The sequence below is a fragment of the Diabrotica undecimpunctata genome, chromosome 8, assembly GCF_040954645.1.
Source record: "Diabrotica undecimpunctata isolate CICGRU chromosome 8, icDiaUnde3, whole genome shotgun sequence".
In the NCBI taxonomy this organism is placed as follows: Eukaryota; Metazoa; Arthropoda; class Insecta; order Coleoptera; family Chrysomelidae; genus Diabrotica; species Diabrotica undecimpunctata.
Genome location: NC_092810.1, coordinates 132,501,175 through 132,514,555, shown reverse-complemented (window position 1 = coordinate 132,514,555; position 13,381 = coordinate 132,501,175). Strand labels below are relative to the sequence as shown.

The 13,381-nt window shown below is 33.5% G+C and overlaps 1 protein-coding gene across 1 annotated transcript in view; it reads left to right on the top strand.

The window, feature by feature from the left end:
- LOC140448587 (kinesin-like protein KIF12) overlaps nucleotides 1–13,381 on the top strand; it is a 77,460-nt gene that overhangs the window by 8,112 nt on the left and 55,967 nt on the right. Inside the window, exon 2 of the mRNA XM_072541672.1 lies at nucleotides 4,802–5,073. Coding sequence (XP_072397773.1) covers nucleotides 4,829–5,073 — 245 coding nt within the window. The 5' untranslated portion in view covers nucleotides 4,802–4,828. The remainder of the gene's footprint in view (nucleotides 1–4,801; nucleotides 5,074–13,381) is intronic.

Genomic DNA, 13,381 nt, shown 5'->3' with positions numbered 1-13,381 from the left:
CCAGTTTTCTCTCTTTTAGGTAGTTAAGTGTTTCCTGAACTTCCGTTTTTGGATCGAAACCTGGCAGGAAAATCGCCATATGTTTTGTGGCCACTCGTAGGATACTTCCAGCATTCTCATTGGTTCCCTGAAGTGAATCTAGTCGTTTAATAAGTGTTGTACGGGTTGTTTTGTAAAAACCTCTTTCTTGATTTTCCCATTTACCATTTTCATCTTTAATCAGTTGACGGTTGATATCTTTAACAGACGTCACGGGTGCAATTGAACTACTTGATATTCTTGGTTTAGGTGGCAGCTCAGACAAATTCACAGAACAAAGTGGCTGTTCTGTGACTGCGTTAACTGACCTTGTAGTCTCTATCAGAACATTTTGTTCTTTTAAAATAGATGAATTTTTATTGGTATTTTTACTTTTTGTTTCATTTTTTACCTCCATGGAATTTTTTGGTAACTTTTTCTCTGTGCTTGCTATCTTTTCCCAAACCAGCTTATCAGTTTCCTCTAAGATTTGATTTTTTACTTCTTAACTCACAAATTAGTTCATTTAGCTGATAAATGATCGTATTTTCCATGCCATCCCCACGATTTAAGGTAATGTAGAATCACAACAAATCACACTCGTTTTATCTAAAATTTGAAGTTTTCCAGCCCGATCATGTGGCGTGCATGATTTATGGAACGCTTTTCCACACTTTACACATATTAATGTACGTATTTTCTTAGTTTTGCAACAAGTAAACTTGGATTTTACGCTCTAGCTGTCGCGATCTACCTTTGTAACGTCTCCAATGTTGTATTGTGGCATTCCAACGTTGGTCTTTTTGTCTAGCAGTGTGTGAAATATTCCATTTGATTATTGCACTATTTGTTGTGATATCCTTGACTTTTGTATACCTAACATTGCGCTTTCCATTGCCCTTTCTGTTGTGGCTAGTTTATTTCTATTTGTCTTAGTTATGGCCCAGGTTTGACATCCATATGTCGTAATAGGAAGGATAAACTAGTTGAACACTGCTCCTTAATTATCGAGGTAATATTAGTTTTTAAGTATCCAACTGAGTTTTCCAAATCCTGCCATACCAGTCTTACTCTTCTAGTGATTTTCGCACTTTAGTTATCTTTGTCAAGTTTCAGAATTTGGCCTAGGTAGATATACTCTTGGATTTTTTGTACTATCTCATTGCCATTAATGGTTATATGTCTGGTTTCGTCTGTATTTGTCAATATTTTTGTTTTTGACACATTCATTTTTATTCCAACGTGTTGGGAGCTGCCTGAGAATTGCTCCACCATAGTTTGTAATTCCTCGAAAGTGCTCGCTATAATCACAATGTCGTCAACGAATGAGGTGGTTTGACTTGTTGCCATTAACGTTGATGCCATATATTAACCACTTCGTAGTTGTGAAAACGTCTTCTAGGGCTAGATTAAACAGCTTTCTAAATACCTTCTCTCTTAATGGGGATGAGATTTGTATTCTCTTCTAGTTATACTGTCACAGTTGCGTTTTTATATACCTTGTGCTGGAATAAATGTAACTAACCCCCCCTTATTAACTTATTTATTTTTAGCATGTAAGCAAAACTCTCGGACAGGTCTATTTTTAAAATAATCATAGTATATTATAGCATCAATGTTTGGAACTTTACGTGATCCCTCTTCAGGTCACAGTCATAACTTTGATTTTTTTTAATGGGAAAGCACATCATGTGATACCTCATTTAAAAGCTTTTGAAAGAAATACTGATTTCAAAAATGTATAATATTTGTTTCGTGCGTGTATATATATATATATATATATATATATATATATATATATATATATATATATATATATATATATATATATATATATATATATATATATATATATATTGTTATGATATGTAAAATCGAGAAAAATATTGGTTTGTTTAAAAATATTTCAAAGTTCAAAAACATTAAAATAATTCAGATAAGTAGGATAATATCCAACAAACATTTCGGAGAAGGAAAGTTATTAAATCCTTGGATTTCCTGTACTAAACATAGTATAAGCTTTGCATAAATTATTTCTTTGTTATACTTGGGTGACCCGCATAATTTTAAGTGAAAACAAAAAGACAATTGAATGGGGTTTTCCAAAATACATTAATGCAGTGATTAGGGACAAATAGAAGAGATTTTAGATAGAGGTTTTTGTTAGTTTTTAAGAATTATAGAAAATATTATTTGTAAATAAGTTTTAGGAAATTTTATAATTATAGGTAAAAATTTGTTTGTTATCGAAATAAAAAAATGGGGGAATTGTGACGAGTTGTGATTGGCGGAGATTGAAAAAGGTGGGATAAGTGTGTGGGAGAAAGTTTAGCGAGATTGAGGAGAGAGAAAAGATATAGGCAGTTGGTTTCCAAGTCTGGAGGAGGAACAGGGATTGTTCTCTGGCGGTTCCTGAAATGTAGCAAGCAGTAGTGTTGAATGTTAGTGAGTTTTTGTGGAGTTAGTGTATCTGACGGAAGCTGAAGCAGCAAAATATTGTAAGTCATATTTCTCTACTTATATTCCAAGAGTCACTGTTCAGGCCAACGAGAGATTCAGTTTATCGTAAAGAGAAGATATTCCAGGAGTCATTTTTCACTCGGGCCAACGAGAGATTCAGTTTATCGAGAGGAGAAAAGGCTATCATAATTTGAATGATTTGTGCTTTTGAAGGAGATCATTAAGGACGATATACTTGCAACAATCGGTGTAAGATTGCTGATTACATAGGGAGCGGTTGAGAGGAGATAATACAGTCTATAAGGAACAAGGATTTGGACCACTCATCATCAGAGAGAGATATTTTGTTTTCTGCAGTTTTTTTCTTTTATTGATAACACAATTTTTACACTTAATTTAGAAAGGATATAAATATTTTGATTAGGAGAGTTAGAATAGTTCGGAATTTTGAGATTTCAATTAATATTGTTTGTACCATTTAATTTGATTGTTCACGTACGGAGAACAAAATTTTTGAGAATCATTATATGAGATTTGTTTATTGAACACTTTTGAGTGTGAATTATTTCATTATTTTTATTTCAATATATAGTGTTAGATCATATGTGTTTTTTATTATTCCGGTATTCTCTGGACCTTACCTTTCACATGTAATAGCATAGATATTGAAGCACGAATTTAACCCTGAGATAAAAGAATTAAAAATTGTGATAGAGTCATAATCATATCATTTAAATAATTTTAATTAATCAAAAAAATTAATTAGCTAATTATTGCTTGGCGCACCAAGACTTTAAATATCACAATAATATATATATATATATATATATATATATATATATATATATACTGGAGTGCAAAATTAACTGAACACTCAGATTTCTATGTATTATTCATTTTTAGGTAAAAACTTATATAATTCTTTTTAAATTTACTTTATGTCTTATTAGCGATAACGTTTTTTTTTCTATTTGAACCTGTTTAAATGATTTTTGCGAACGACAGCAGTTCTAGACAAACTTTTTTTAATAATGCGAAAGAGTGTCTTAAATTAAACAGTATTATTTTAAGTTTATTTTGGTATTTTAAGTGTTTTCAGGTTTCATTTTAGTTTTTTTTGCGTTTTCCTTTTAAAAAATTGTAATAAAAAATGTGTGACACCAGAAGAACGTCTTAGCTGAGCATAAGTTAGATCGCAAATCCTTTGGGAATTTCTGATAGGATGGGTAGTGTATACAGTGTTTGATGCAATACAAAGATTTCGAAAAACATGCCAATTAATTAAAAAGCCAGGTCAAGATAGACCAAGAACCACAAGTCAATTTGAAGCACGCTTTATTAGATTGCAAGCTTTAAGCGATCGTACATGCTCAGCAACAGTACTTGTTCTACGAATAAATTATCTCCATAGAAACACAGTTTTCGTTTATACCGTTTGAATACGCTTGAATGGATTAAGGTTTAGAATATCTGCCACCGGACCTCTATTAACAGTAGATCATCAGATGCAACGTTTACATTTCGCTGGTGAACATCTTAATTTGCGTTTTGAAGAATAGGGTGCGGTGCTCCTCACGAATAAATCAAGATTTAATAGATACTCGTGATATGCTCAAAAAGAGCTGGTGAAAGTTATTATTAATTTTGTTTTACTCCCAAAGTTCAATTTGGTCAAGGTGGTATAATGGTGTAGCCAGGCATTTACCTATAGGCTTATACAAAACTTGTTATAATTCGAAAGGGGAATTTAATCGCTGAAAAATTTTGCTAAACAATGTTTGGAAGATCATGTAGTGCTTCATTTGTTGGAGAAAATTTTCGTCTGATGCAAGATAATGCTCGTTCACACATTGCAAAAATGTCACGGGATTACTTGGATGAAATTGGGATTCCTTTATGACCATTGCCGAGACCTAAATCCAGTAGGCAATACATAGGTTATTCTTTGACGACGAAATCGACGTATGTAACCACATTGAGTTTTAAATCATTAATTACTTGGAGCAAGTAGTTCATGACGAATGGGAGCTAATCCCTCAGGAAGAATTTGCTGCCATAATCCGAAGTATACCTGATTGAATGAGAGCCGTAAATAGTGCTCGTGGAGGTAACACACACTACCAAATAACGTTTTTCATTAAACATTTTTAAAATTAAAAACATTAATTTTTTTTTCTTGGCAGAATTTCAAATTTATTGAATTTTGAATATATATATATATATATATATATATATATATATATATATATATATATATATATATTATTAATAATATTAATAAAATGTAACTTAAAACTTAACCAGCTTTGTTTCTGTTTTATAGAATGAAACGCGTCATTGATCGTTGCTCATGAAATCTTCCACATCGGGTAATATGGTGACGAGACGTGATTCATCCCGCGGATCGAGTCCCATCCGAAATGGCAGTTTTAACAAAAACAGATCATCAAGCACTGACAGAAAATCACCGTTAAAGTCTTCGTTTAAAAAGGGGATGAGCCCTGAGAGAAAAAAGCCAAATAATGTTGTAAATAAATCTTCTCGAGGAAATAGTCCAGCAAGAGTTATCCCCCTGCCAAAGTCTAGTGGTAGCGAGTAAGTATAATTTTTAGGATTTATTTTTTGATACCTATATAAATGATATTATTAAAGATTATTGTGTCACATTAGTTTGATCTAATTGTTATTTTTCTTCTTCTTAGTTCGGGGAACTCGGGGAGTCGTTAATCTCTGGCATTATTAAATTAATATTATTAAAAGCTTTCCTTATTCTATTTTTCATATACCATCTGGCGTTTTTGAAGAATTCTGTTGTAGCCAAAGTTTTTTATATAGCCACCCATGAACAAATAAATTTTTGACAACTATGATGATCGCGGTGACCAAACAGTTGGTCCTCCTCTGCCTATCCACCTCGCAGGAAAGTTAATATTTAGATGATTGTGAATAAGAGCAGTGTGATGAACTGGAGTACTTAGCGATTACCATTGCGAAGGCTTCTCGATCTTCTGCAATATGAAATAATTGTCCTACATTTGATATCTGTGCCCATTCACGAATGTTTTTTAACCAAGAAACGTGTTTTCTTCCTACACCTCTCCGGCCGTCTATTTTACCTTCAAGGATCAGTTGTAAAATTTATATCGACTCCCCCTTACTATATGTCCCAGATAAGACATTTTTCGATGTTTAACAGTCTTTAGCAGTTCTCTATCTTTGTTGATGCTCCTTAGTACTTCTTCATTAGTTTTCCTTGCTGTCCAAGGTATCTTCAGCATTCGTCTATGAACCCACATTTCCAATGCTTCAATTTTGTTCATAATCGATACTTTTAGCGTCCACACTTCTACACTGTACAAAAGTACGGACCAAACATAACACTTAACCATTCTTTGTCTTAGTTCTAAACTGAGATGAATATTGCAAAGAAATGACTTCATTTTCATAAAAGTAGTTTTAGTCATTGCCATTCTACGTTTTATTTCTATATCTGGATCTAGTTAGTCCGTTATCACAGTTCCCAAATATGTCATTTTGTGAACTTTCTCAACTTGGACTCCATTTAATTGAAGTTTTGCATCGGGATGTGAGTCACGACTAAACACTAAAAATTTGGTTTTGTTTGAGTTTATTTTTATGCCCATTTCCTCTCCTACCTCGTGAATGCGATCAAGCAGAATTGGGAGACCTTCAATATTATCTGACAGAATTACTGTATCGTCTGCATATCTAATCACATTAAGTAGTTCCCCGTTGATTTTTATTCCATATGGTTGTCTCTCAAGTGCCTTTTTAAATAACTGGTCCGAGTAAACACTAAACAATGTTGGCGACAAAATGCAACCTTGTCTGACCCCTCGTTGTATGTAGATTTCATCGGTATAGTTATCTCCAATTTTTACGACAGCAGTTTGATTCCAGTACAAATTTTTAGTGACACGAATATCCTTGTCATCTATTTCGATATTTTTTAGTATTTGCATTAATTTTACATGCTGTAGTTTATCGAATGTCTTTCGAAGTCCTCGAAACATGCAAATACATCTTTCTTTGGTCACGCCATTTTTGTAATAGGATATTAAGCGCAAAAAGTGCCTCCCTGGTTCACATAGCATTTCTAAAACCAAATTGGGTATCTTCGAGATCTTCTTAGCATTTGCGTCTAATTCTGTTGTGAAGTATTCTTAGGAAAATTTTAATAGTGTGGCTCGTTAGGCTAATTAATCGATATTCTGAGCATTTTCTTGCATTGTGTTTTTTAGGTATTGCGACAAAGATAGATTTGAGCCAATCTGTGGGAATCACTCCGGTGTTATATATTGAATTAAAAAGTATTATTACTACTTTTATGTTATCATCCTCTAGTAGTTTCAGCAACTCAGTTGAGGTATTATCTGGACCACAAGATTTTCTAATTTTAGCATTATTTATAGCGTGTTCTACCTCGCATTTCATAATTTTTGGGCCGTCAGTACAGTTTTGGTAGAATTCGTCAATATTATTCCTGTCTTTTTTAAACAACTTTGATATATACAGCTGCCATTCTTTTCTTATTTCGTGCTCATTTAAAATAATTTTGTTATTATAGTCAACGAGTACAGAGGGAACACGTTTTTTAAATATGTTACTCATTTCTTTTAGTTTTTGTGCATATTAAATAAGTCGTGTTTAGATATTACATCCTCCATTTCGTCCCACCTTTCTCTCATCCATTTTTCTTTGGCTTATTTGATCTTCTTTTTTATTCTTCTCTGCAGGTGTCTATATTCTGTTTCATTAGATTTTATCAGTCGACGTTGTTCCATTAATTTCAAGATGTCGTCTGTCATTCATTTATTTCTCTTGATTAAGTTTCTTTTATAATCATTGTTTGTGGCGATTTCATTAAGTTGGTTTTTAAATTCACTCCGAAGTTCTTCTGGATATTCTAGTTGTTCTCCGATGTTTTTTATTCTATTGTTAAGAATTCGTTTCAACCTTAGTTTAATATCTGCTACAAGTGGTTGATGATCAGATCCAATATCTGCCCCAGGAAATGTAGTGACTTTTTTGACATCATTTCCATAAAAGCCAGCTACTTTGTCAAATATTAAGTGGAACATTCTGCAGTAGTAATGACAAATGATTATGCAAATCTATAGCACCATTCACACGACTGACAAAAAAATGTGGGCCAATCACATAGTTCCCAACAATACCACCGCAAACATTTATAGATTATCTGGTGTGGCTATAACTGTTAATAAAGTAGGGATTTCTTGATGGATAGTAATGAAAATTATGCCAATTCACTGTTGCATTTTTGTGAAATATAGCCTCATCTCCAAAAAGCACACAATCTAAAGAGAATTGGTCGCTATACACTTGCTGCTGAGACCATTGGCAAGAAGCTCTTCTACTATAATAACCAGCAACTATCAATTCCTGTGTAAATTAAAAAAAAATATCTTTGTTAAAAGAAGTCCTTGTTTTTTTTCATATGATCTTTTGGTTATAAAATTTTTATAGATAAACTGAGGTAAAAATAAAATTAAAAAAATGTACCATACTTACCCATTTTTGCTTTGTCGCATTCTAAAATTGATTTATATAATCTACAAATTGTGATTGATAAAATGGAAACAAGGAATTTTACTGATAGAGCAGATGTACCTGCCTGCCGTAATAGATTGAGATGTGTTGAGCCCTTCGACAAAAAACTGTGGATTTCGTCTCTCATCCGTCTTATCATAATTGGTTTTCCTTAAGCAAACGATTGATTTGCAATAGACCTGGTAATGGAAAAGAGATCTCTTAAAGCTTTTAAAGCCTGTGCCTGTCGATCTTTGTGATCGGTCTTTTTGACGCTTTAATAGCATCTTAACACACTACAAAACTTCTATGGAAATTTGCACTTCTTCATACTCTAGGCATTGTAAACGGCATAAAAAATAACAAGAATCGCACACTGGTTAGGTTAGAAACTTAGGTTAGCAAAAAAAATGAATAAAAAATAAAAATAAACTCAAACTAATATTGCTGAAAATCTAATCATCTAATTTTTTTCCAAGATAAGCCTATATACCAAATTGTTTGTGCCTGTGTTTGGATTTATATGTCACTTAGTATATAATTGAGTTATTTATTGTGACATTGATGGCAAGTATAAGGACAAACAGGTGCACGTGTCAATAGTGGAGTGGTGATTGGTGTTCATTGTAGGTAGATTTTTACGGCTCTTCATCAGTTGTATTATTACGAAAATATAAACACACCTCTAAAAATACCTTAACATTGGATTGAAATACATTAATAAGTAAAATGTTTCCAATTACCTATAATTGAACCGATAATTTTCCTTTCAACTCCAAACCACCGACATGTAATCAAATGGATCTGCGTTATTTATTTAACAAGGTTTAAGTTTTATTCAACACACACCGCGATATTATTCGTTTCTTCTTAACGCTAAACAATAGAATTTCGTACTTGGTTTTAAGTCTTTGGTATCGTATTAATACAGTGTGTCCGTAAAGTATGGAATAAATTCGATATTTCCTAAATGAAAAGCCTTTTTAAAAAAATCTAAAACACGTCGATTTTTAAATTTATTGTTCTACATTTTACAATAGAATTTCATTATACAAGGTGATACACATTACAGTGATGACGTCATCGGCTCTTTTTTTAAAAGTAACACCCTGTATTTTGGGACATTTTTAGATCGATAAAATTGAGCTGATTCTAAAAAAGTATAGTACTGGGGGTCTAACGGATATAATTTGAAAGATATGCGCTTAGAAAATTAATTTTTATTGATTTATAATATTAATAAATTATAATAAATAATTTGAAAGTAATCCAGTAATTAATACATGACTTAATCTTAAATGTTCGAATTGTAACCCTTGTTGTATTTGACAGTAACCCAAGCGTTGTACAAATTCTTGTAGAACCTTGTTTATGCTTTCTTGAGAAATATTGTTTATTTCTTTACGAATTCTTGTTTTTAAGTCTCCAATATTGGCAGGTTTCGTTTTATAAACAACATTCTTTAAATGACCCCACATAAAATAATCCAAAGGCTTGAGGTCTGGCGACCTCGCTGGCCATTCAATATGTTCACGTCTTCCAATCCACCTGTTCACAAACATTTCAATTAGGCACCTTCGAACATCTAAAGCATAATGCGGAGGCACACCATGCTGTTGAAACCATAAACTTTTATCAAAACCTCCAAGATTAATTGTACTAGGGAATAAATTAACTAAAGTAGGTACGAGATACCCACTTAAAAACTGAAGGTATGCTGGCCCGTTTAAATTACCTTCGAAATAGTAGGGTCCAATGATTTTATTTCCTACAATGCCAGCCCATACGTTTACCTTTTGCGGATATTGTGTATGATGTTCCTGCATCCAGTTGGAGTTTTCTTTTGCCCAGTATCTACAATTCTGACGGTCGACCTCGCCATTTAATTTGAATGTAGCCTCATCAGAAAAAATAATATTTTGAACCAAGAGAGGGTTTCGGTGGCCATTATCCATCATTATTTCGCAAAATTGTATTCTTTTATCTGGATCATCCTCGTTTAATTCCTGTACAACTGTGCATTTTACTTACTTTACTTACTTTTACGTACTTTGTGTACCGTTGTTTTGCAAACATCGAGATTACTACTAACCTTACGAACAGAAATGTGCGCATCTTCCTGCGCACTGTACCAGTTTCTCGAAATTTCTTTTCAATCTTACTTACTGTTGAGAATACAGAACATTCACGAATTAATACAATTATTGTACTACTTAATTGTTATTGAACGTTACTAAAAATAATTACAGTTTACCAAAAACTAGAAGTAGGCTACTTTTTTGCAATTGATAATAATTAATTTATTTTCTAAGCACATATCTTTCAAATTATATCCATTAGACCCGAATATTATACTTTTTTGAAATCAGCTCATTTTTATCGATTCCTAAAATACAGTGTTACATTAAAAAAAAAAGAGCCGATGACGTCATCACTGTAATGTGTATCACCTTGTATAATGAAATTTTATTGTAAAATGTAGAACATTAAATTTAAAAATCGACGTGTTTTAGATTTTTTTAAAAAGGCTTTTCATTTAGGAAATATCGAATTTATTCCATACTTTACGGACACACTGTATAATAAATCTTCCAATTTCTACTTTATATCATAGAATCTATTATATGATTAGTGTATTATAGTATAGTATTCGTTTATTTTCTTTACAGTCCGTGGGCTACTGAATCGCTATAAAACAATATTAATATAATCTTTACACATGTTTACTTAATTTTTTGTCCTGTCTCGATTTATCTAAGTTTAAAGGGTATTTAACGTCGAGCTTACACTATTTTCATATCGGAAACTACTTAAACGATATTTATGGAAACTGTTTTGTATGAATTACAATACAACGTAAAGAATATATTTTGACAGACATGCCACATCCGGTTTGGGGTCGTTTAAGTATTACGTAAAGCAATTAGGGGGAGGGGGTCCTATGAAACGGTGCGTTACAGGGGTGGGAAGGGGTTCGAATAACGCGTTACATACCAATGTTTTTTTTTACTTAAATAAAAAAGCTATGTAATTAAAATCTCCCAAATTGGGAGCTTCCGCTTCGGCGGAATATAGAAAGCCTGAAGAAATCTTGCAGGATCTAGCAGAACCTAATCTGGCATGGTATAGCACTCGTATCCGTAAATCGCAATATTTCTGGCAAGTGATTAAATGCTTGAACAAATGCTGCTGTTGCCGGATGGAGGTGTGCATTGAAATCTGTCTTTCCGGATTTCCTACAACCAGTCTACCCTATCGTTCAAATCTCAAGTAAGCTCATGGTGCCAAGTCAGTTAGATAAAGGATCATGCAAGTTTTCACCACTTCTTATGAGGTCGTCCGTTGATCTGTGGCCTCCACTAAAAGCATTTAAGTAGGTGTCCTACGATTTCTTTTGTCCATCACTACAAACCGACCTCAAGTGTAACCAGTAGGAAGTATTTCAAATCTCACATTAGTGCATCCCACAGCGACTTGCTGGGTAAAGGGCAAATGAGCTTTTTCGCATTATATTATGTATATATAAGATGTATAAAACATCGTCTGAAGATGCCGATTGACCTAATTGAAAAAGAAGTTAATGCAAGTGGTTTAATAATTCCAGTACCCTCATTGTTTGATCTCCGTGTACCAGTATTGAAAGAATCTGAGTGGCTGACACTCCGTTTTGTACTGTGTAGTATTGTTTCCCTCACTTTCGGTGTTCTGTTTGTAGTATTGTTTGAGGGGGCACAAAAGATTAGCTAAAAGAAAGTAGTGATCTGTCCCACAGTTAGATCCTCTTTTTACTCTGCAGTCTTGGCACTTAAATTTTGATTTCTCAGTCTCATTATTATGTAGTCTATGATCGACTTCTGTTGGAGTGAAAGTCGTTCCCAAGTGTATTTATGAATATCTTTATGTTAGAATTGGGTATTCATTATTTTTAAACCAAAAAGTTGACAGAACTCAATTAAGCTGTCCCTTGAACCATTTTTAACTATTTCTCCGTGCCGTCCCACTAGGTCATCGTCTATTTAAGAACCTACTCTGGCATTTAGGTCTCCTAACAGTATTATTTCTTGGTGACTTTTTATTTTATCATAAATGTTTGATAATTCTTCATAAAAGGAATATTTAACTTGTTGATTTGAATCGTCTGTTGGCGCATAGACTCCAACATCTATTGTTTCGATGCCGTACAATGTGACAGTTATTGTCAGAATTCTTTCAGAGATGTACGTATAGTCTTTTACATATTTTTTTAACGATTTTTTTAATAGAATTGAGACCGCTGATTTAGCATGTGCGTGTTTCTTTACTCCTGACCATATATGAATGTAGTCTTTAATCTGTTTATTTCCTTGGCATTTCTTTTTGGTTTCAGAGAGCACTATGATGTCAATTTTTTGCTTCGTCATTTCAGATAAAATTTCCATTGTCTTGTGAGTTATGCCTTGAGTGTTCCAAGTACCAATTTTCAAAGTCCATTTCTTTGCCAGATGTCGTCGTCGTAAGTTTCCATCCATATTCCGAGGCTCGGCGTTGGAATGCTCGGCGTTGGAATTTTTAGTCGAAAGAGTTTTTTCCAGATGAAAAGGGACTGGCCCATCGCTCCAACCTTCAAGCTTAGAGGACCAGGATTTTCTGTTGGAGTTTCTTCCCTTAGTCAACATGTTCCAGTTTTAAGGCACCAGAAACTGGCGGAAACTATGGACTGGATCTCATACTGGTTAATAAAATTACTAAGCAAACAACACTTATTGATGTGTCGATAACTAACACCAATAATTTGAATGTTTAATACAACAAAAAGATCGCCAAGTACAGAGATCTAGAAAAACAAATCAGGATATAATGGAGAATGGAAAATAGTCAGACAGTACCTATTATTCTATCTACTACTGGCGATATTCCCAAAAACCTCTTAGAGAACATAAAACAGCTAGGTCTAAATGAATATCTCTACAAGGCCATGCATTTTTGGAAGATACTCCAGCATACCAAGTCACCTAGGGCTCGATAACACGGAAAGAGTCCCACTGGAGCTCAATCCTTTTGATACCGTAGGTATCTGGGATGAGTGAATTTTCCCCTTAGAGGGAATATGAGCCGTATGGCTAAATCTGGATAATAATAATTGTGGGGGAGTTTTTGTCAGTTATTATATCAGGCACGGCTCTCTGCGAATGGGAGATGCTTTCTGGGTATTCGTAGCATCGATACTCAGAGGGCAGCAGTGTTCAACTGTTTTATAACGCTACCAAAGAAAAGAAATCCTAAGCAGTGTTCAACTTATCACGCTATGAGCATGATAGACTAACGTTGAAAGTATTTTTAAAAGTGATACATG